Source organism: Bolinopsis microptera, chromosome 3 (genome assembly GCF_026151205.1).
Source record: "Bolinopsis microptera isolate Bmic1 chromosome 3, MBARI_Bmic_1.0, whole genome shotgun sequence".
NCBI classification, from domain to species: domain Eukaryota; kingdom Metazoa; phylum Ctenophora; class Tentaculata; order Lobata; family Bolinopsidae; genus Bolinopsis; species Bolinopsis microptera.
The window spans coordinates 19190423-19215219 of NC_087074.1; the positions used below are offsets into that span (position 1 = coordinate 19190423).

General features: G+C 38.2%; 4 protein-coding genes across 4 annotated transcripts in view; all 4 read left to right on the forward strand.

The window, feature by feature from the left end:
• Positions 1 to 19695, forward strand: part of LOC134813273 (uncharacterized) — a 38659-nt gene extending 18964 nt beyond the window's left edge. Inside the window, exons 2-15 of the mRNA XM_063820963.1 lie at positions 12348 to 12542; positions 12656 to 12778; positions 12893 to 13009; positions 13153 to 13266; positions 13506 to 13641; positions 14205 to 14333; positions 14499 to 14698; positions 15228 to 15443; positions 17492 to 17614; positions 17731 to 17844; positions 18014 to 18142; positions 18279 to 18414; positions 18797 to 18925; positions 19142 to 19695. Of these exons, the coding sequence (XP_063677033.1) occupies positions 12408 to 12542; positions 12656 to 12778; positions 12893 to 13009; positions 13153 to 13266; positions 13506 to 13641; positions 14205 to 14333; positions 14499 to 14698; positions 15228 to 15443; positions 17492 to 17614; positions 17731 to 17844; positions 18014 to 18142; positions 18279 to 18414; positions 18797 to 18925; positions 19142 to 19341 (2001 nt within the window). The 5' untranslated portion in view covers positions 12348 to 12407 and the 3' untranslated portion in view covers positions 19342 to 19695. The remainder of the gene's footprint in view (positions 1 to 12347; positions 12543 to 12655; positions 12779 to 12892; positions 13010 to 13152; positions 13267 to 13505; positions 13642 to 14204; positions 14334 to 14498; positions 14699 to 15227; positions 15444 to 17491; positions 17615 to 17730; positions 17845 to 18013; positions 18143 to 18278; positions 18415 to 18796; positions 18926 to 19141) is intronic.
• LOC134813302 (trafficking protein particle complex subunit 4-like) lies at positions 153 to 4614 on the forward strand. The gene is made up of 4 exons (XM_063820992.1): positions 153 to 334; positions 539 to 678; positions 3776 to 3930; positions 4081 to 4614. The coding sequence occupies exons 1-4, from the start codon at positions 176 to 178 to the stop codon at positions 4290 to 4292; spliced, it is 666 nt and encodes a 221-aa protein (XP_063677062.1). The 5' UTR covers positions 153 to 175; the 3' UTR covers positions 4293 to 4614.
• LOC134813272 (uncharacterized) lies at positions 4740 to 12146 on the forward strand. Its single transcript, XM_063820961.1, has 14 exons — positions 4740 to 4934; positions 5087 to 5209; positions 5367 to 5480; positions 5691 to 5819; positions 5968 to 6103; positions 7441 to 7569; positions 7683 to 7877; positions 8526 to 8677; positions 8844 to 8966; positions 10330 to 10443; positions 10592 to 10720; positions 11008 to 11143; positions 11262 to 11390; positions 11562 to 12146. The coding sequence occupies exons 1-14, from the start codon at positions 4794 to 4796 to the stop codon at positions 11756 to 11758; spliced, it is 1947 nt and encodes a 648-aa protein (XP_063677031.1). The 5' UTR covers positions 4740 to 4793; the 3' UTR covers positions 11759 to 12146.
• A 244-nt stretch (positions 19696 to 19939) lies between the features above and the next one.
• LOC134812830 (mediator of RNA polymerase II transcription subunit 8-like) lies at positions 19940 to 21980 on the forward strand. Its single transcript, XM_063820406.1, has 5 exons — positions 19940 to 20002; positions 20305 to 20436; positions 20570 to 20755; positions 20900 to 20972; positions 21171 to 21980. Exons 1-5 carry the CDS (start codon positions 19949 to 19951, stop codon positions 21314 to 21316), a joined length of 591 nt encoding a protein of 196 aa, XP_063676476.1. The 5' UTR covers positions 19940 to 19948; the 3' UTR covers positions 21317 to 21980.
• The last annotated feature ends 2817 nt before the right edge of the window (positions 21981 to 24797 follow it).

Below are 24797 nucleotides of genomic sequence, written 5' to 3' on the forward strand. Positions count from 1 at the left end.
ATTTGTAGCTACTCTAGATTTGGTAAGGTTCAAAAATTAATGTAAATGAAAATGTTCCAATCTCATAAAACAATTAGTTGAAAGGTAAATCAAATTTTAAAGATGATTTTTGTAAAGAATATCTTAAATGATTTATTGAACTATTCCTAATCAGTCCATTACATAGGATGAAAGTATGATATACTCTGTGTACATAATCAACAAAGCAGGGGGATTGATTTATGACGAAGATTTCTCTTGGACTAAACATACTGAAGAGCATACATGGCAAGAGCATCCTATACCTTTAGTCTTCACCGGTGATACTGGAAGAGTACTTGTTAAGTTTGGGGAGGTAATTTTAGTATACATTTAATATTATGATATCATACATTTTTGTTTTCAACTTTCAATATTTCCGACATATGTCAGCGATCATGCTGAAGAAATAACGTTAAGCTAGAAACTGTCAAGTTCCACCTCATTATGCCGTGGTCATGTTACCCAAACAATGAACATGAACTACTAGTTACAAAATAATAAATGAATTTGCTTTCAGCTTGGCACAATAAAACCAGGATATTCAGTGATAGCTGTTAATAGACAACCAGTGACTGGTACTATGGGGCCCACAGAGAGGCCTATCGTGGAGATGATTAATGATCCTGAGTGCTATCCATTGAGCCTCACATTTGGCAAGTCAGTCATAATATGTTAATTGAATTGTACAAATTTGCTTCATAATGAACAATACATTTTCAGTACACTCCAATGTAACTTGTAAAATAAATATTTGACTTGTTGTTTGTGTCACCTAGTCTAGGGAGCATGAGCAGCTAAGGATCCAATGGATCTACGCGATCTCCTCGGTTGACTCAGCCTAATGATAGGAAACTTGATTGAGGGTTAAATGAGGAGGGGTACCTGCTAAAAGATCAAGAATCTTACTAGGATACCCCTTCAGTAAATCTACATTGTAGTATACTGTAAACATAGTACTATTACTATTACTATTACTATTACTGTCATCATGTTGTACGAATCCCCTTCAACAACGAATCCCCTTCAACAAATTTAATCCAGTGTTCTCGGCCCACAGGTTCCTCCTATTAAAAAAAAAAAATTTTGAATTTGGTAAATGTGTGCTGACTCCACCACCTATGTATTTAACCTAATATTTAGTGTATTACAGGTAGACATTGACTTAGGTAGGTATTTTTCTCTTAAGGTAGATATTATTAAGAATTTGGTAAATTTCTTAAAGGACCAGTTAACTGAAAAAAAAGTTATCCTCATATTTTGACAGATTGTGACAAATAGCAAACTAAGCAACGAGTCGAAATTCCTAAATCTCTAACTGCTCTCTAACGCGTGTAAATAGCGTTTGTATTATTTTGGCGATGACGTCATAAAGTCCCTTGCGCGCGCAGAAGAGCTCGTGAGACTGTATTTTACAGGTAGAAAATGGACATAATACAATGTTTTTCCCCGAATAACTTGAAAAGTAAGTAATTTAGGGTACATGTTGCTTCATAAGTTGTATATAAACATGGCCATTCTGCACAATTTGCACGCATTCAAAAAACCTTTAGGGCCTTCATAGCCCAATTTACCAGATACCCATAGTTTTGCATGATTTCTGGAACCGAAAATCAGTTTTTCGCCAATAACTGAAAAAGTAAGCACTTTAAGGCATATGTTTGTTCGTAAGTCATTTGCGTAAGTCATTTGCAATTGCGGTTCTTTTGCACCCTGTCTAAAGACTCTATCACGATCCTATCGAAAATGGGCTCAGCACCACGCCCAAAATGGTTTTTGGCGAATTTCTCGAAAAGTAAGGATTTTAGGCCATGTGTTGCTCAATAACTCCTACATAAACATGCATATGCGGCTTCGTTTAAGCCTATTTTGAAGTCTCTACGACCTTCAGAAGCAAGGGGTCGGTTACGTTATTGGGTCAATATGGGCGTGGCCCTCCTGGGTTTTCTCCACGGTCAAAAAAATGTCTCCAATCGAAAATCGTTTATTCATACCTTCGGGAAGGTCTGTGCAAAGTTTCGTGAGTATTTGAACATTTGCAGGTTCATTTCCATAAATGTCCATAAATGACTGGACTACACAACTTTAGAGTTAACTTTAGAGAAACTCATAAGTCATTTATCTCAAATCAAGCTGTTAGTGTCCATGATCAACCTGTGGCGACAATGTTTTACGTGAAATGTAAAAATCAGGAGTAATATAAAAAGTGTATTTTTAGATTAAAGTGCTAGCTCATAGTTTTAGAATTGTATAGATTAACGTTGGTCGTTTAGCCATCTAACAATCGATCGCGGATCGTGCCGTAATATTATATGGCCAGAGAATAATAGGGTCTTGGAAATTCTATAGTTGTTCAGTGGGTCGATTGACTGAACACGTTTGCACTTGGTATTTAAACTTACCAGTAGTTTATTTATGTTATGTACCGATGATAATGCAATTAGGATAACAACTAGGTAAGCTGTAAGTCTAATTCAAAACACACCGTACACTCCAATCAGTATTACTATTTGGTAGACCCGAGACCGGGTATTTTGGCGGGAATTCTGTTCCCACGGCACTGTTCTGATAGAAGCTACTTCTACTAATGGTCCCAGAGGAACGGCCGTAAAGTAGCCAGACTTCTTGTCTCCTGTACTGGCTGACACATGCAGATTAAAGTTATAAATTTCGCTATGCTATAAATATAATTGCTCTCGGAATTGAACAAACTCCTACTTATCTAGATCCTTTCTAAATTCGTTAGAGTTTCATGGACTGGGGAAAAATAATCGGTACAGTCTCCCTAGCTGCTTGTGTAATTAAGCAATGAAAACAATCCAAAATTATCACATATGACATAAGTTGTAATAGCAGAAACTTTCTAACCGTACATTCACCCGCCACTGTTCAAGAACCTATATCACTGTTTTAAATCATGATGTGAGCACTGTACATCCAATCAGCTATTCCTTTAGTTAGAATGATAGCCAAAACTATAAGGATTTTGGAGAACTAGGGTAATAGTCATAATTCTAAAATTTGAGTGAGTTACACGTGTTTTATTGACGATGATAAACATTTGTAATGTAAATTACGCTATGCAAGCGCGCACTGAGGGACTTTATGACGTCACGAGGCCACAGCTTATTATTGCAATAACACGCGTTACACGTACGCTAGAGAGTTGGTTCTTTCGGCGATACGATTCTTTACCAGTTTGTCACAGCTGATTTAAATCTTAGCCAAATTGGAGACTAGATTCCAGATTTATATATTTTTTAAGTGATATTTAATAAATGATTAAAAGAAACAATTTTAAAGTTGCCATAGTAAAGCCTTTAGGTCCAAAAATATACCCATTATGCTCACTTAAAAACAACTCTAAATCAGTAGGCTGTCACTCTATTAATGCACCACACCGCTTCCTCCACTGCACTAAAAGTTATACAATAAATTCTACAATCCTAATTTTGTATCGTGATGGAGACCGGTGTCCATACAAAACATTTACTAGGTTGCCGTTTGGTGTGAGCAATAGCGAACAGCACGCACACTCCTTTGCCCCGTCAACCTATATCTAATCTATTTAAAGAGTGACAACCATACTACACATTGAATTAGGATTCCTTTAAATATCAAATTGATTTATTGTAAACTTGTTTACTCTGTAATAAATGGCATAAAATTGAATTTTTGTTTAACTGAATTTTTGTTTAACTGATACTTTTCGACAGTGTTTATGTACTAAATGACATAAAAATAATTGAAATTTCAGAGGAAAAGTTGGAGCAAACGAAAAACTTATGTTAGCGAGCATGTTTCATTCCCTGTTTGCAATTTCCTCTAAAATCTCACCTATTGAGGGTAGCTCTGGTATTCAGCAGCTCATCACGGATGAATTTAGTTTGGACTGTTTTCAGACAATAACAGGTAAAAGAATTGATTTTAATTGTATTTAAGTTTATTGTTTATTGTTATAATATATAATAATATTAGTTACATGAGTTAAAAATTCTAAGCAAACAATGTAACAGGAAACTTTCATTAATATAAGGATATTAACTGCAATTTTTGTTTCAGGAGTGAAATTTTTTGTGATAGTGGACCACAAACAAACGGCATGCGAGCCATTACTGCATAGAATATACGAGTTATACACTGACTTTGTCCTCAAAAATCCATTTTATCTTATTGACATGCCTATAAGATGTGACTTATTTGATCAGAACCTAAAACGAGTTATAGAGCAGGTTGAAAGAGCTAGTGCATACAGCAGTGCTACTTTAGCCTGAATCTTACTTCTTCAACATAAGTTGAAATATTTTTAATGGAGCAGAGGACAGATCAAATTGAGAAGATAGAGAACTGATAATGTTAAACTTCTTTCTGTTGTAGCTTATTTTCTGTTATGACCTGTTTATGGAAATGAGTTATCTAAGCTGAGTTATATCAGTTCATGATTTGAGATGATCATGTTAACTTGATTTTATGTTCTGAAATTGGAAGTTTACAAATTGAATTGTGTGACATTGAATTCTTGATAAATTGCTTTAACTTTTTGGTTGCATGTTATCGATCTACTTAGTCTTTTAAGAAACTTAATTTTCATGTAAAGTTCTAGCTGGTATGAATTTGTTGAAAAATGCGTGTCTAAAATTTAACTATTCAGAACTTGCATTATAGGTAGATCAGTGTTCCCAATAATTTATTGTCTCGATTAAAATTGTCTGAGAATACTTCTGAAATATAACACCTTTAACTAAACCATATCATAATGTAAGGTGCGATTAGTCATGTCTTACCCTACCATAAAATGTGGAGTGAGTGAGATGCCAGTAGTTGGACTGGGGACCTGGCAAAGTAAGCCCGGTGTAGTTGGAGCAGCTGTAGAGACTGCACTCAGTGTTGGATACAAACACATCGACTGTGCTCATGTAGGTTTTGCGACTTTTTGCTGCAATTTCATTCAATTCTTTTAGACTTTGGCATCCAAATTTTTTAAGCACAAAGCTCATTAAAGTCTTAATATTGTGTCACCGTGTGATCCACTGTAAGTATTTAACCAATTTTAATTGCGGACTCTTAGGTTTATCAGAACGAAGCTGAAATTGGTGAATCTTTTGCAAAGATGTTCGGCGAGGGTGGAATAAAGAGGGAGGAAATATTCATCACCAGCAAACTCTGGAATACATTCCACCGGGCCGATGAGGTGATTTATTCAATTAATTTGTTAAATAACTAAAAGATTATATATTTTTGTTAATTCAATTGTTAATTCAATTAATTGTGCTCTGTACTGAATAATCGTCCTAGATAGTAAAAATTGACGGTACAATTATCTAGAACCAACGTTTTGTTGTTTACAGGTTGAAGCAGCATGTGATACAACCCTCAAAAACCTACAACTCGAATATCTGGATCTGTACTTGATTCACTGGCCGGTTGCTCTGGAACCAGGCAAAGGGACCCTGTTTCCCGTGGTGGGTACTTGTTTTTGAATTGCGGAATTTCTAGTGTTTTTGATTAAAAAGTGTGTTTATTTCATGTTATAAAAAGACACGATGCCGTGGCCGTGCACCTAAGTCAAGGATACTAAAGGTATTAAATATTAAATTCTATGATATTACGATCTGCCTCGTAGCTCGTACTTACTGAAAGAGCTTACATAAAAATAATAAGATTGTTTTTAGGATGATGACAAAGTTTCGATGATGGACACCAAGTCCCCATCATTCGCTGAAACCTGGGGAGCATTAGAAAAACTGGTTGAATCGGGAAAGTGCAAAAATATTGGTCTCTCCAACTTCAATATTGCTCAGGTAATCTTTGTGATGTGGCCTAGATTTAGAATATGTTAAATATGACTGCATCAATAGATCAAAAATGTTTTATAATGATCTCGTAGTCCAATATCTGTCAATCGTTCATCATAATAAAAAGACTTTAGAAACACATGCATTTTTTTAGATCGAAGAAGTTCTTGGCTGTGCTAAGATCAAACCCGCCAACCTTCAAGTGGAGTCCCATGCCCATCTACCTAATTTGGAACTTCTCGATTTCTGCAAGAAACACGGCATGTCCTTTGTCGCGTACAGCCCTCTAGGTAGCTTTTATTACATTTTAGACGTTCAAATATATCGAGTATTATAGATTTTTTTGATTCACCCAGTATGGTTCTACTTCAAGATAGCTTCAAAAATAAAATCTCCTTCTCCATCATGTAATAAAGTGTAGTTGTGGCTCTAAAAATGACAGCGTTCATTTTATCCAGCTCCACGACATCCTACCTGAAAATATTTAACCCTTATTCAACTCTCTTCCGAACCCTAATCACACTCACAACCCTCACCATAACACGTACACACAGGTAACCCTCACCATAACACGTACACACAGGTAACCCTCACCATAACACGTACACACAGGTAACCCTCACCATAACACGTACACACAGGTAACCCTCACCATAACACGTACACACAGGTAACCCTCACCAGGACACGTACACACAGGTAACCCTCACCATAACACGTACACACAGGTAACCCTCACCATAACACGTACACACAGGTAACCCTCACCATAACACGTACACACAGGTTACCCTCACCATAACACGTACACACAGGTAACCCTCACCATAACACGTACACACAGGTAACCCTCACCATAATACGTACACACAGGTAACCCTCACCATAACACGTACACACAGGTAACCCTCAACATAACACGTACACACAGGTAACCCTCACCAGGACACGTACACACAGGTAACCCTCACCATAACACGTACACACAGGTAACCCTCAACATAACACGTACACACAGGTAACCCTCACCATAACACGTACACACAGGTAACCCTCACCATAACACGTACACACAGGTAACCCTCACCATAACACGTACACACAGGTAACCCTCACCATAACACGTACACACAGGTAACCCTCACCATAACACGTACACACAGGTAACCCTCACCATAACACGTACACACAGGTAACCCTCACCATAACACGTACACACAGGTAACCCTCACCATAACACGTACACACAGGTAACCCTCACCAGGACACGTACACACAGGTAACCCTCACCATAACACGTACACACAGGTAACCCTCACCATAATACGTACACACAGGTAACCCTCACCATAACACGTACACACAGGTAACCCTCACCATAACACGTACACACAGGTAACCCTCACCATAACACGTACACACAGGTAACCCTCAACATAACACGTACACACAGGTAACCCTCACCAGGACACGTACACACAGGTAACCCTCACCATAACACGTACACACAGGTAACCCTCAACATAACACGTACACACAGGTAACCCTCACTATAACACGTACACACAGGTAACCCTCACCATAACACGTACACACAGGTAACCCTCACCATAACACGTACTTGCAGGTAATCCAGGCAGTGTTTTCCGTAAGGAAGACCAGGTTGATCTGTTGCACGAGGAGGAGGTTCTGAAGATAGGTCAGAAACACGGAGTTACCGCTGGACAGGTCCTCATTCGATACCAAGTGGAGAAAGGTATTGTGTAGAAAAACAAATTAGATCTACCTGTAGATTTTTATTGGAAATAAAAATAAAAATTCTTTGCCCTTATGTTGGTCAATAAGATCTGTACCTTTATCTTTTCCCAGGCAATGCAGTGATCCCAAAAAGTGTCACACCGTCCAGAATTGAAGAGAACCTCAATGTGTTTGGTTTCTCTCTTGATGCCGCTGATATGGAAACTCTGAATAACCTGTACAAGAAAGCTGGACCTAAAGGTTATCGCACCTGCAATGTTCTTCATTGGCAGAATTCGCCAAACTACCCCTTTACTTCTGAGCTTTAGAGAAACTCATGACTCTGTCATGTGCTTTAAACTAGAATTTAAGCTAGCATTTATTTTATATTATTATGGGAAAAAGCATTAGTTTTTAAATAATTAAGATTATAACATTTTTAACTTATCCTACATCAAGGCTACTTCTTTGATTGTCATCGTAGTTTTACTTTGACCGGGTTTAATGCCCATCATTCTCTGAAATTAATAATCATTTTTACCGGGTTATTACCCATTATTTTCTGCATTTTTATCAGAAATTTGAGATTATTTTTAAAATAGGTATAATTGTGATTAATTGCATCTAGTTTTGTTATCATGTAGTAAGAAAACTTTGAAGTGACCAACACTATTACATCGTTTTATTTAGTAATTATAAATACGGTCCACAATTAAGATATTATCTGGACATCTTTATAATTTACGTTATTACATACCCGGGCATGCCCGTATAAAAGGAAGATTCCGTATTGATAGCAAGATTTTGTACTAGCACGATTACCATCTCCTTTCTCAAAGATTCAATCCTGAAATTGAATTCCAATTTGAAACTTAAAGTACCAACAAAATTTCAATTTGTCAGGTATCCACTGCATTTTTCAGAGGAATTAGATAATGGCGAAGGATAATATAACCTAACCTGTTAATTTAAAAGATATCAACCATTTCAGAATGTCTATTTCAACAATAACATGCGGAGTAAGCCAGATGCCAGTTGTAGGATTTGGAACCTCCAAAACCAGTGATCCCCAAGCTGCTGTTGAAATGGCATTGAACACCGGATATAGACATATTGACTGTGCTCATGTAGGTTTATATTTTTTGTTATTCTTTCGAAAATGTTTATTGGGGCCAGAAAATAGAGCGCTGTCCAGTGTCCACGTATTATAAACCAAAGTGAAGGTAAACTAAAAAGAGCCTCGCAGACCGTTTTATCAAATTTGATGTCAATAATGCTCATGTTTAAATCCAGGTTTACCGGAATGAGGTGGAGATTGGTCGTGCATTCTCTAAAACCTTCGCCACTGGTGATATTCAGAGAGAAGAGGTATTCATTACCGGTAAACTATGGTCCACTTCTCATCGGGGCAGTCATGTAAGTGTGTTCTTAAGTGGGGTGGGGGTGGGGGGGGGAATAATGGAATAAAATGGAGAATTACTCAAGGGTTTTTCCATTTTCTCCATAGAAAAAGTTTTCATTTTATGCAATTTTATGCCATTGGCCCCCCCCCCCCCTGGAAAATAGTTTTGTATTATCATTTGAGAACTTTTAAAATATAATTTCGAACAATTATTCATCACAATTATACTCAACTTTTTTATTGGAAAACTTTGCAAAAATAAATGTAATAAAATAAATTTAGTAGAATAAATGTAATAAAGGATAAACAAAATTAGTGCTCACAAAATAAAAAGACTCAGCGCTAAAAGACTAACGATTACAGAAAAATAGGACAGCAGACTATTTTACTGATATGCGATATAGGACACTCATTATTAAATTATTACATTATTATATTATTATAATATTATCATAACTGTTATGGGAAATAACAAAAATTTTTCAAATATACTCCCTCATTCAATTATGATGGGATCTATAATTGTTGTAATTCTATTGAACTACGTTTGAAGCCCGTTTCTTAGGAGTTATAATGGATAAAAAACTGAACTGGTCGCAACATATTTCTGCCATGAAAATGAAAATGGCCAGATACATTAGAGTCAATAGTCATGTACAAACTTAAAAAATATTTGCCTCTGGAAGCACGTTTACAAATATATCACAGCTTTGTGCAGTCTCACCTTAATTACTGATCCCTCGTCTGGGGTTTTGCTGCCAAGTCCCATATAGAAAACAACAAATGGGTCTTAGAGCAATACTACCAGGTTTCGTTAATTACTGGTACAAAGATGGTACTCCACCATGACCAGTAAGTACCAAGTCCGGTTTCTATGTACACAAAATTTAACAGTTCATAGTATCATCATAAAGAATGCATTAGTCTGAAGTTGAAAAACTTCCCAAGTCTAGTGCCTCCCTATATAAAGAAAACGATACCTAACAGTGCACCAATATTTAAAGTCGCCGATCCGGATTCGAGTCTTATAACTCTATGGTCAGATGAATACGGTAAACACCCTTACAGTTACAATAATTCGGTATTCTACAAAGGTCCACTATTAGCAATAAACAGATATAGTGTCGCACTGTCGCAGCAACTTCTTTGCCAAGTCTCAACCGTAATGCTGATAAAAACTCTGTCTCAATACCATAAGCACGCCCTCAAGCATCACAAAAGCAATTTCACTGCATACCATCTCAGTTACACTGCCAACAATTCACCAGCAACAACGGCATGTTGCTATCATATTTTATGCCATTGGCTCCCCAGTCCCCCCCAACGGAGCTGTTGCTTATCTTGTTTAAATCTATAATGTTTAATATATTGTTACAGGTAGAGCCTGCCTGTGATAAGACATTATCTGATTTGCAGCTTCATTATCTCGACCTTTATCTGATTCATTGGCCTGTCGCATTTGAGCCTGGCAAGGGTTCCTTAAATCCAATGGTATGGTTATTTTTTTAAATCTTTGCTAAAAATGACCTAGATAATATTCAGTTCACTTGATAGTTTATTTATCATATTGTTCTATATTTTATCCACATAAATGTATTAAGTTAAGCACTTTGTGTTGTTACAGCATAATTTCTCTCAGGATGATAACAATGTAAGGTTGATGGACACTCAATCTCCGTCCCTATCGGAAACCTGGACTGCAATGGAGAAATTGGTGGAGTCAGGAAAATGCAAAAATATTGGTCTCTCTAACTTCAATATACAGCAAGTAATTCATCATCTTGTTTCCCTAGAGAAGCAATACTTTTTAAATGGTTGTTGTTAGTTATGAGGTCATTGTGAAGCGATCAAAAATTGGCAAGACAGTGTATGTTAATATGTTTCTAAGTCTTCTGAAGAAATCAAAACGCTTAGAATTAGTCTTCTTTAGTTATTCTTGTTGTCTATTCATAATATCGAACAAAAATTTTGAAATTGTTTTCATACATTGAACTTAACTTATTATTACAAAAATTGATTTTAATGCATCACGTCATCATTATCAATAAACTTCAGATAAAAGAAGTGCTTAAAAATGCTACGATTAAACCAGCTTGCCTTCAAGTGGAATCCCACCCTCTTTTTCCAAACTTGGAGCTTCTTGAGTTCTGCAAGAACAATGACATCGCTTTCGTTTCTTACAGCCCTCTAGGTATTTCCAGACATATCTGTTCTTACTGTTGCAGCAGATTCTGCTTATAAAACTTTGACAAAAATCGCTCAATTTTTTCAAATACCCCCTTGCCAACTGTCATCATCAACCTCTTCAGGAGCCCCGGGAAGATCATGGAAGAAGGAAGACCAGTTGGATCTGTTAAATGATGAAGATGTTCTAAAAATAGCACTCAAACACGATGTGACTGCTGGGCAGGTTCTTATTAGATACCAGGTTGACAAAGGTAAGTGTGCTCAGTGATGGTGATAAAGTTCTGTCATGAAATACACGCCGCCATATCATATTATTTGATGTCGAATATAACTTGTGATTGATGCCTTTTTCGGAATCACCTTTTTTAAGCCTGTCCAAGACTTAGCATGTTAATTTGTTAAATGATTTTTTAATGACTCAGGAAATGCTGTTATCCCTAAAAGTTCTTCTCAATCCCGAATAACGGAAAACTTTAATGTTTTGGGCTTTTCTTTGGATTCCACTGACATGGGCTGCCTGAATAAGCTTCACAAGAAAGCCGGACCCTACGGATACCGTGTTTATCTGTGCCCTGATTTCAAACACTCTCCGCTTTACCCATTTCCTTCTGAGATTTAATATGGGACTTTCAGTAATTCTGTAGAATTCCGATCGCAAATGGTCTGTTTATTCCAGCCTCCAGTTTTAATTCCATCCTTTTGAAGTTCTACCGACAGTTTTTGTAAATCAAGTGAGTATAATAGATATTCAATTTTATTAAATTATTGTTAACAAATTTCAAAACACTTTCTTAGTTTTTAAATGAATTTATTTTAAAGATTCGAATAAAGAGTCATTCATATCATTTTAAACCTTTATGTGATTGTAAATTTGGCTTTTTATCCGCAGAGTTTATATTTATAACTTTATCAAGTTTCATGATTTCACCAACACATCCTTGTTGAAATGTTGACAGTTTTTGGCAGTTAGTTATTTATTTCAAAAAATTCTTTAAATCTTTGGTTAATTCTCTCGTTTAATTGCAGCACGCCTTGATGAGATTAAAACTGCTATGAAATGCTCGATTCTACATTATTCAAAAATCTTAAATATCACTCGCTAAGTTGTATACACTATACAAGTACATAGTACTGATATTGTATACTGGTAGAACAATTCTTTTCTATGCAAAATAGAAAGTGAACTGTATAATATATGATCACATTAGCAAACTTGAAAGCTGGAGACAGTGGCCTCACTGAAGTTCTGTGGTGTTGTCTGACCGACCATGTCTATTCCAACAATACCGTGCGGAGTAAGCCAGATGCCAGTAGTTGGGTTTGGAACGTCTCGAACTAAAGATCCCAGAGGTGAAGTAGAGATGGCTCTGGCAGCTGGATACAGACACGTTGACTGTGCTTACGTAAGTTAAACTATTTCCTGTCAATCGTTATCCCACTGTGTTACTCCTTGGTGGAAGTTAAAATACCGTCATCTCCATGACACTTCTTATTCCAAACTAGCATCACCAATCAGTGTTACGATAATGAACCAGAGATTGGCCAGGCTTTCTCCAAGATGTTTACTAATGGCAGTATAAAAAGAGAAGACATGTTCATTACAAGCAAACTTTGGGGCACCTTCCAGAGAGGTCATCTGGTAAGTAACATCATAAGATTAACTATTCACGTTCTGGATATCTTTTCAGTAATGACCTTCAACAAAGATCAATTGCTTTATTCCGTTTACAGATGATATTTTTCCTGTTTTAAGGTTGAGACTGCATGTAACGAAACACTATCTAATCTGCAACTGGATTACCTGGACCTTTACCTGATACACTGGCCCATGCCACTGGAACCTGACGATAAAGGGGGCTATGATCCTGAGGTAAATCAAGTGTTTTTATACTTCTTTAGCCTTATTATCGTTTATTTTGTAGTTATTTTCCACCTCATTGTCCCTCTTGTGCTCATGAAGCTTACATACAGCACACACAAAACCACTATCCACTAGTACATTCTTATCTTCAGAGTAAGATTGATCCGAACCCCCCGCCGTTTTCTGAGACCTGGGCGGCAATGGAGAAGTTGGTGGAATCAGGAAAATGCAGAAACATCGGTCTCTCTAACTTCAATATAGATCAGGTTATTTATATATTATGTATATTATGTAATATCTATCTTATTACAACGGTTATTAGTGAATATGATTAACTCGGTCGTAATGTAAATGTTCTGTATGTAAACCAAGTTTCTTTACTAGTTTCTTTACTAGTTTCTTTACTAGTTTCTTTGAAATAGTTTCTTTACTAGTTTTTTACAAGTGTCTTTACTAGTTTCTTTACTAGTTTCTTTACTATACTAACGATTAAAAACGTTTGCAGATACAAGAGGTTTTAGATTGTGCTAAAATAAAACCTGTAAACCTCCAAGTTGAGTCCCACCCCCTCTTTCCTAACACAGAACTTCTTGAGTTCTGCAAGAAGCATGGCATATCTTTCGTCTCATTCGGCCCCTTAGGTATTCACTTTTAACAATTTTAAATAAAATAGCGAAACAGCATGAATAACAATTAGTTTAACTAGCAGGAACCCGTCTAACCCTAAAATGGTGTCAAGACTCAAGAGACTAAAACAATTATTACCTATTTAATTCGCGTTTTTGACACCACTTGGGGTACCAAATTTTGGGCTCTAAAACTCCTATTTCTTGGCCAATTTTTTATTTTTTCACGCTGATTTGGAGGCCATTAAAGCATTTGACCCAGTCAAAAAAGTTTCAGTTGTATATCTTTTACGGTTTTTGCAGAAATTATCGTTAAAGTTGATGCCGTGGTGTCAGTAAAATGGCACGGATAAATATATATATATATTTGAGACATTCAGTGAAACAGTAAAACACGAAATATATATATATATATATCGTCTCGCTTTATATATAGTAAGATGATTATTGATGAAATCATTTTTGTTACTATGACTTCATCCTGCAATGTAAAAAGTAAGATAATGTTGATGAAACATACCCAATTCTTTTAGATTAGTTATCTTTATGTTTTTGTCATTGTAACATACAGTATTCAGGAAGTCCAGGAAGAACGTGGAAGAAGGAAGATCAGATAAGTTTGTTAGATGATGAAGATGTTCTAAAAATAGCACAGAAACACAATGTGACAGCTGGAAAAGTACTTTTGAGATACCAAATTGACAAAGGTAGGTAAACACTAAACAGGCCCAAGTTATACTGATAAGGTGAAATCTTTCAAAGATAGGAGACATTTTTACCTAGGTAATTCGCGTACTTATTTTACAGTTCTTTTTATTTAACAATGATTGGTTAATTAGTTTCCAGAAATTGATGACATCAAATTTGTACAGGAAATGCAGTTATTCCAAAGACTGGCACTCTTTCACGCATGAAAGAAAACTTGGATATATTCAGTTTCTCTTTGGATCCCTCTGATATGGACTGCCTGAATAACCTTTACAAAAAGGCTGGACCTAACGGATATCGCATATTTAATTACCTTCGTTATAAACACTCGCCCTACTACCCCTTTGCTTCAGAATTAAAAATCTAAATCTAGAGGCTTTGTGGTATGAAATAGATAATTCTGTTCGTTTAATTTTTCTGTCAATATTTTTAATCAATACAGTCTTTTTATAACATTTTATGGGTCTGAATTAGATATAATTTTTAAAATGTTTGGGTTAAATTTCTGAATTTTTTGTTAATTTATGAAATAGTTTTTGATCGCACCATGTTTTATATCTTTTAATTTTTACTCTTTTTACGTCTAAAGTCGGAAGTTTTGTTTCATTACATTCTCAGACCCAGAAAAAATTAATTTTAAAGAAATTTCAAACCTATGGATAAAACTCATTTAAGGGTCAATGTTTTCAAAATGTACAATATCTTAGTACACTCTACGATAAAATGAAATAACTGGAACCACTATTGAGGTATGATGTCCCGAATATACGAATTATTATACATTCTTAACACTAACTTGTAGGGTGAATTCTTGAAAGAGGAAACAATTAGACAATATGAAAATGTATTATGAGTGTATTCTGTAATATAATTGCCTGCAGGACGCGGGTTGACACAGCATGGCACTGCATTTATTTCGTTCACAGTTCACATCAAGCCTAAAACAACTGACGCGATCTCTCTCTGGAATTTCCATCCCCTCCATAAAATGTGGAGTGAGTGAGATGCCAGTAGTTGGACTGGGAACCTGGCAAAGTAAGCCCGGTGTAGTTGGAGCAGCTGTAGAGACTGCACTCAGTGTTGGATACAAACACATCGACTGTGCTCATGTAGGTTTTGCGACTTTTTGCTACAATTTCGAAGTGTATTGTGCGATAGGGGGGAATCCAAAAAGGACAGGACATAGGCGGACATAGGCGGACATAGGCGGACATAGGCGGACATAGGCGGACATAGGCGGACATTAATGGACACCTAAATTGCTAAATAAAATGTTCAATTTTTGCTGTTATAGGGGGATCATGTTTTTTGTCCGTTCGGTACCCTATATTTTCAAAACGGACAAAAAATAGAGCGGACAAAAACGGACAAAAATGGACAAAAACGGACAAAAATGGAAATAACATTTAGATGCTTCCTCCTCCTACTCTTCCTCCTCCTCCCCCTGGGTCTTCCTGATCTTCCTCAGTCCTCTTCCTCCTCCCCTCCTCAGTCCTCCTCCTACTCTTCCTCCTCGTCCTCAGTCCTCCTCATCAGTCCTCAACAGTCCTCCTCCTCCCCAGTCCTCCTCCTCCTGGGTCCTCCTCCTCCTCCTGGGTCCTCCTCCTGGGTCCTCCTCCTCCTCTTCATCCTCCTCCTCTTCCTCCTCAGTCCTCCTCAGTCCTCCTCATCATCCTTCTTCTCAGTCCTCCTCCTCCTGGGTCCTCCTTCTCATCCTTCTCATCAGTCCTCCTCCTCCCCAGTCCTCTCCCAGTCCCCATCCTTCTCCTCCTCCTATTCAGTCCTCCTCCTGCTCCTCCTCCTAAGTTCTCCTCAGTCCTCCTTCGCATTTCTCCTAAGTCCTCCTCCTGAGTCCTCCTCCTCTTCCTTCTGAGTCCTCCTCCTGAGTCCTCCTCCTCCTCCCTCTCAGTCATCCTCCTCAGTCATCCTCCTCAGCCATCCTCCCCAGCCATCCTCCTCAGCCATCCTCCTCAGTACTCCTCAGTCCTCCTCCTTCTCAGTCATCGTCAGTCCTCCTCCTCAGTCCTCCTCAGTCCTCCTCCTCCTCCTGGGTCCTCCTCCTCCTCCTCCTCTTGGGTCTTCCTGGGTCTTCCTGATCCTCCCCAGTCCTCTTCCTCCTCCCCTCCTCAGTCCTCCTCCTACTCCTCCTCCTCGTCCTCAGTCCTCCTCATCAGTCCTCAACAGTTCTCCTCCTCCCCAGTCCTCCTCCCCCTCCTGGGGCCTTTTCCTGGGTCCTCCTCCTGGGTCCTCCTCCTCCTGGGTCCTCCTCCTCCTGGGTCCTCCTTCTCCTCCTCAGTCCTTCTCCTCCTCCTCCTCAGTCCTCTTCCTCCTCTTCCTCCTCCTCCTCCCTCTCAGTCATCCTCCTCAGCCATCCTCCTCAGCCATCCTCCTCAGTCCTCCTCCTTCTCAGTTCTCCTCAGTCCTCCTCCTGAGTCCTCCTCCTCCTCAGTCATCCTCCTCAGTTCTCCTCCTCCTCCTCCTAGGTCCTCCTTCTGGGTCCTCCTCCTCCTCCTCCTCCTGGGTCTTCCTGATCCTTCTCCTCCCTCTCAGTCATCCTCCTCAGTCATCCTCCTCAGTCATCCTCCTCAGTCATCCTCCTCAGCCATCCTTCTCAGCCATCCTCCTCAGTACTCTTTAGTACTCTTCAGTACTCTTCAGTCCTCAAAATGTTTGTCCGCTAATGTCCACCAATGTCCGCCAATGTCCATCCAAGTCCGCCAATGTCCGTCCGGGTCCGCCAATGTCCGTCCGAGTCCGCCAATGTCCGTCCGAGTCCGCCAATGTCCGTCCGAGTCCGCCAATGTCCGTCCGTGTCCGCCAATGTCCCAAAAAACACGTCCGTTGTCTCATAGAATCCAAAAAGGACAGGACATAGGCGGACATAGACGGACATGACACGGCCCCCCCCCCCCCCCCCCCCCCCCCGATAGGGCTATAGCCTATAAGGGGAATGACTGCTCATATTGGTGATCCTTTTTATTAACACAAATGAATATAATATTTCTGTTAACCGGTCAATTACCAGTCAATTACCAGTCAATTACCAGTCAATTACCAGTCAATTACCAGTCAATTACCAGTCAATTACCAGTCAATTACCAGTCAATTACCAGTCAATTACCAGTCAATTACCAGTCAATTACCAGTCAATTACCAGGTGTACGGAAATGAACCAGAGATTGGTGAGGTGTTCTCCAAGGTATTCAGCGAGGGTGTTATCAAAAGAGAGGATGTGTTTATTACGAGCAAGTTATGGAACACTTTTCATAGGGCTGAAGAGGTGATCAATCAGTGTCATTATTGTTATAGACCATTTATTGTATTTTAAATCTTAGATCTCTGTTTTTTTAAGAGTTTGTTATGTTATATTTTATGAACATAATTCCATTCCTTCAGGTAGAATCATCGTTTAATGAAAGTCTATCAGATCTTCAACTAGACTACCTCGATCTGTATTTGATTCACTGGCCAATTGCTCTTGAGCCTGGGATGGGGAGTCTGTTTCCTATGGTGAGAACTGGAATTAGACTGAAACGTTTAAAAAAAGTTGATAAGTCAGTGCTTTTTATCTTAAATGTTGTAAGAAAAACATATCAGGCATGTCATAATGTCTAATTAATCATCAGATAGATTACTATACTAAAAGCACCTATCTATCGACTATGATCTTTCCTTTCAGGATGAAAATCAAGTATCAATCATGGACACCAAATCCCCATCATTCGCTGAGACATGGGGAGTTTTAGAAAAACTGGTTGAATCGGGAAAGTGCAAAAATATTGGTCTCTCAAACTTCAATATTGCTCAGGTAATCTCTGTGATGTTATCTGTAATTTGGCAGCTACCATGAAGCCACGCAATAGAAATGTTTAAATCATGTTGGTGTGCTTGTTTGAGTATATCAAATACAATATCGATCACTAGAAAACTGTTAAAATGCTTAGATCGAAGAAGTTCTGAGCTTTGCCAACATCAAGCCAGCCAACTTGCAAGTGGAGTCCCATCCCCATCTACCTAACTTGGAACTTCTGGAATACTGCAAGAAACAAGACATTTCTTTCGTCGCTTACAGCCCTTTAGGTGAGTAAAACTGTGTGGTTATTATTCATTATGTGACATGAATAACGATGACATCATTCTCAAAATATTTTGATGATTTTGTTCAAGCTGCTTGTTGTATTCACGAACATAGTTAGATTTTACAAGCTTGTTTAAATAGCTTATTGAAGTATTTTATCGAGATGGGTGGCTTTAGAAATTCCTATATGAATTAGAAAGTTGTACAAATCCGTCGGGACCTAACTCCTTACATCCATTATTGCAGACATTAATTGTAAAAAATAATACAAAATTTAATAGAACAGAGTTTGCACAACGTTTAGTCTCGAATGAAGTATAGAATTTATTAGATTATGGTGGTTAAATTTGGTTTTTAATAACTTAAATAGCTTTTATATTTCAGGGAATCCCGGAAGTGAATATCGTCACAAAAAGCAAGTTGACTTGAGAGAGGACGAGGATTTGGTGGGAATAGCAGAGAAACATGGTGTCAGTACTGGACAAGTCATGATCAGATACCAAATAGATAAAGGTATTTCTTCAGATACAGCACGATGTAAATTTGCTGTCGGGTTGTTCGTTTTTGCTGGATCGTAAAGAAAATAAATACCACGTGCCTTGAGCAGTGAGAACAGTCGTATCGATTAAAAGTTTGGCTATTTATGAACTTCCTGGCATTCCGTATACAAGATAATATTTAACTTTATTAAAAACCACCCCTTTTCTTACTCTGTTACTCCTACTCCAGGCAACGCAGTGATCCCAAAGAGTGTGACACCGTCCAGAATTGAAGAGAACCTCAATGTGTTTGGTTTCTCTCTTGATGCTGATGATGTGGAAACTCTGAATAACCTGTACAAAAAAGTTGGGCCTAAAGGCTGGAGAACCTGTGCTGTACCTCACTATAAGCATTCACCTTTCTTCCCTTTTGCTTCTGAGATGAAATGATGCTGCTCCTTGCTCTGATTGAGAACTGTATTTGTCTCTTGAACAATTTTTTATAATGCAAGTTAAGTCAACGTTTGATTAGGCGATTGCGAGTAATTTATTCATCTTTTTATAGGGTATATTTTGTTAGTTTTAAACTAAATTAGATTACAAATTTGATTTACATAGTGATGATAATGATAATGATTCTATAATTGATTGCATAAGTCATAGAATTTTCCGTTTTTCAATAATCAGCTGAATACCAATTGGCTAATCTTAAATTGTGTACCTAGTTATTCAGATTTGAAAAAGTTGATTTTGTTTTATGTAACTTTTCCTGTTTTGACTCTGATTTAGTTCATTTGAATGGAAGTCAAAGCTTTTCTTCGAGTTGAAATACAATGCATACTACTCCCACCATTCTGACAAGCAGTTTTAAAATTCTTCCTAAAATGGATTGTTGAAATGTGAGCTTTACCCGCAATTGTGGGTGTCATGCAGGTTTGAATCGTCTTCGGCTTTCCTTTAACCAACGAAGTACTAAAGTAACACTGAAATTTATTTTGACCGAGTGAATTACAAAACTTTCAAAAAGAGAGTATTAAGCAGTTTCCATTATTTTAGAATGGAGAAGGAAGTAGACAACGCTCTATCAACCATCCTCCAACGTGTGAACGGGGTAAGATTAAACTCATTAAACAAGAGACTTATCAGTTCGAAAGAAATAATACCCGTTACGCTTGTCGTGTCCAGAGTTAAAATATCTTAAATTGTTTCATAATTAATTATAGTAATTATAGCACGTAGCTTGTAAAATGGAATGCTTGTTACCAGAATTTAAACGCAACAATATGTTTAACCTTTGCGATTGCTTATTTTGCTTTGCTTTCAAAACAAAACTGAAGCGCAAAACGTTTATTTAACTGCTTTGAAGCTTTGAAAATGTTCTGTCACAAGAGTTGAAAATAACGTTCTGTCCAGGTGAAGGGGTCACTGCAGACCTTCATGAGAAAGTTGGAGTTGGGAGGGGTTATTTGGCCAGATGTTAATGAGAACTTTACCACGCTAGCTGGACAGCTCAACTTCCTACAGAAGGCCCTTACCAAAGAAGATGTGAGTTTTTAAACAGAAAGATGACCATCTGCATCACACTTAGTCTAAATTCAATTATGTCTCCATTTGTGATGTTTTTCAAAATCGATAGATTATAAATTTACATGTTAATTCTAGTTCTATCATCCTCCAGACACCCCAACTACAGAACCTGGTGCTACTACCACTGCTAACCAGCACAGGAACAGGTCCTGATACCACCCTGGAGCAGCTTACTGAGGGCCGGATACCCTACCTGGCTCAGGACAGTCTCCCCAACTACCTGAGGACCAAACTTGATCTGGAGATCGAGAAGAAGGAACATTTCGTTTCTACTGAGGTAATATGATCAGTTATAACTTAACTTTTTACTAGTTATAAAAATCTTATGCCTTAGTAATAGTATGTACTCGGTGATTATAGTATGTGATTATATAATCTCTGTATAATCCTCCTTTAACAAACTTCACTGTAACATTTTCAGGTGAACAGGATATCAGAACATAACCTACAACAACAGATATGCGATCTTAACAATCTGTCCGATGCATTATCAGGTATGTTCTGACTTTAAAAACCAGTTAGAAACGTCAAACGTTTAATCGAGAGAGTTTTCACAGTGACCAGCGAGTAGCGATGAATTCTGTTGGGATGTTCATTATAAAACAAACCTAGTTTTCATGTCAGAATTATCGACACAAATATATTATTGTCTATTATATACAGAGCCACTCAACTGACAGCGGTTCTTTCAGAAATCATCCAAACGTCACGTGACTCATGGGACGAAGTGAATCCCCACCCGCGGTTACCAGAAAACGAAAACAAGGAGCTGGTGAAACTAATGTCTGCGTTGGAGACCGGAAAGGGGCTGAGGAGTAACAATAGGAAGAGAGGTTGAGGAGTAACAATAGGAAGAGAGGTTGAGGAGTAACAATAGGAAGAGAGGTTGAGGAGTAACAATAGGAAGAGAGGTTGAGGAGTAACAATAGGAAGAGAGGTTGAGGAGTAACAATAGGAAGAGAGGTTGAGGAGTAACAATAGGAAGAGAGGTTGAGGAGTAACAATAGGAAGAGAGGGTGAGGAGTAACAATAGGAAGAGAGGTTGAGGAGTAACAATAGGAAGAGAGGTTGAGGAGTAACAATAGGAAGAGAGGTTGAGGAGTAACAATAGGAAGAGAGGTTGAGGAGTAACAATAGGAAGAAAGGTTGAGGAGTAACAATAGGAAGAGAGGTTGAGGAGTAACAATAGGAAGAGAGGTTGAGGAGTAACAATAGGAAGAGGGGCTGAGGAGTAACAATAGGAAGAGAGGTTGAGGAGTAACAATAGGAAGAGAGGTTGAGGAGTAACAATAGGAAGAGAGGTTGAGGAGTAACAATAGGAAGAGAGGGTGAGGAGTAACAATAGGAAGAGAGGTTGAGGAGTAACAATAGGAAGAGAGGTTGAGGAGTAACAATAGGAAGAGAGGTTGAGGAGTAACAATAGGAAGAGAGGTTGAGGAGTAACAATAGGAAGAGAGGTTGAGGAGTAACAATAGGAAGAGAGGTTGAGGAGTAACAATAGGAAGAGAGGTTGAGGAGTAACAATAGGAAGAGAGGGTGAGGAGTAACAATAGGAAGAGAGGTTGAGGAGTAACAATAGGAAGAGAGGTTGAGGAGTAACAATAGGAAGAGAGGTTGAGGAGTAACAATAGGAAGAGAGGGTGAGGAGTAACAATAGGAAGAGAGGTTGAGGAGTAACAATAGGAAGAGAGGTTGATGAGTAACAATAGGAAGAGAGGTTGAGGAGTAACAATAGGAAGAGAGGTTGAGGAGTAACAATAGGAAGAGAGGTTGAGGAGTAACAATAGGAAGAGAGGTTGAGGAGTAACAATAGGAAGAGAGGGTGAGGAGTAACAATAGGAAGAGAGGTTGAGGAGTAACAATAGGAAGAGAGGTTGAGGAGTAACAATAGGAAGTGGGGTTGAGGAGTAACAATAGGAAGAGAGGTTGAGGAGTAACAATAGGAAGAGAGGTTGAGGAGTAACAATAGGAAGAGAGGTTGAGGAGTAACAATAGGAAGAGGGGCTGAGGAGTAACAATAGGAAGAGAGGTTGAGGAGTAACAATAGGAAGAGAGGTTGAGGAGTAACAATAGGAAGAGAGGTTGAGGAGTAACAATAGGAAGAGAGGTTGAGGAGTAACAATAGGAAGAGAGGTTGAGGAGTAACAATAGGAAGAGAGGTTGAGGTCTCAGACCAGCGGACTATCAAGTCACCAGTTCAAGAGAAAGATTTCAGATTATCCGGCATAATCAAGAAGAGGCGTTTACAGGTTCAGATCATCCGGATTAGAGAATTTCTATATAATATGTGAGCTGTGTTCTGTTAAAGATCGTGATGTGAGAAATCGTGAACGTTACTTTGTGAACTGTACTTGAGTGATGTACATTTCTATGATTTGCCCTTGCTTCACAATATTTGTTATAATCATTTTACGCATCACCTATTTCATTTATTTAATATCTTAATCATGAACCAAATTGTTTTGTAACATTCATAACATATTTATGTTGATGCGTTGTTACTTTAGGTGATACTCACACTCGTCAAATAATTTTAGCTGTTGCCCTGCAAAATATTGAATCTTTTTACGAGCACAAATTAAAATAGAGAGACATATTGTGTGGCAAGCTTCTTACATAATTGAGTGTAACTAATGATTTATTTGATTTTCTCATTAAAAGAATGATACAAACTAATGCTTTACTCCTAGCAAAAAATCATATGGCTCCCAAAGTTTGTGTACCAGCAGATTTTGGTAGACACCACATTGGAGCACCAAGTCATGGTAATCTTACCTTCAACCTAGGAGAGGGAGTTCAGATCAAAGCTAACTCCATTATACTGTCCCTGAACAGTCCTGTTATAGATGACCTGACAACAAACCTTCACCTGACGTCACTAGAAGCTGAGGACTTTAGCAGGGAGGCAGTGGACTGTTTTATTGAGGCTACCTACACAGGAGAATTGGAGGCAGTAAATGTAGGGAACTTCAGAGACGTTACCAAGATGAGTCATTTGTTCCAAGTCGATTGGCTTGTTGCCAGATGTGAAAAGTATTTTGTGTCATACCTGAATAAACTAGACAGTGAGAGTAGCTACTCCAGCATGCTGTTTGCTGTGGAAGAGTCCATACATTTGCTAAAATATCGAAATAAAAGAGATTTCTTGAACTTGGTTGTCAATAGAATGGGTTTTGTTTCTGTTCTGAAACGAGCAAGCTTTATCAAAGAATATCTGAGTGACTTCGCAAACTCATCCAAATATAAGATCGATGCCTGTATTGCAATTATAAGATCAGATATTCATGTTTTGATAGAGATGCTGATATTACATTTGGAAAAACAGGGCACCATTTCCCTTGATGACAACACAAGGTATCTCTTGAAGAATGTCGACTTGGCTTCGTGCCATGATCAGACACCTGACCTTCACACCAAACTTTACTCTGTTTTAGCAAACCTTCAATGTGTCTGCAAGGAAGATTTTCAACTGTTACTAGCGATAGCCAAACAGGTTACTAGTAGGTCACATGCTAAAAGAGAAGGAATTTTGCATTCAAGTATATTCTTTTCTGCCAGTGTTTTCCCTTACTTGAAGTGTTTCGATCAGTGCGTTAAGTTAGATGATGTGATAAAGAATTTAGCTGTGAATAAAGATACCATAAATCTTTATTCACTAAGTATTGATGGGCTATTATATCGATTATATCAAGGCAACGAACCGATTCCTAAACTGAAACAGTTGCTACAGAATATCGCTCTTGAAAAACGTGAGCGTGAATGGTCCGGGTTGGACTTTGATTATGTTGACAATCTTTACAGTGCTGAAAACACGTTGGGATTCGTTACTGCTCTGAAAACATGTAACCGACTAGTCTCAAAGAATGTAACATCATCTAAAATTATCATTTTTGACTATGTTTCTCCTGATGATTTTGTCGAGGCAGTTTTCCTGCAAAACATTTCATTTACTATTGAGGTACCATATCCAAAGTATGCAGATCGACAGTACATCGTAACAACCACAGCAATGAAGGGGGGAGACCCAGACACATTCAGCATGAAATATGGTTTGCTAGATTCAGATCAGGGATTCTTGCTAGACTTACCAAAACTCCACTTTGCTATTGAGATGGTGGAAGCTGAAGGGAGCTCTTCTTCACGCGTATTACCTTTAACATGGTGTGGTAAACCAACTTGCGACAAAACAAAGACATATTGGAACTGGGGCTACATCAAGTTTCATAGCTGGAAGTTTAAGAAATTAGACATGATTTGTGGCAGTGAGGGCCCTGTTGAGTTGAAGAATTATGTTTCTGTGATTGACGGATTCAAGTGCC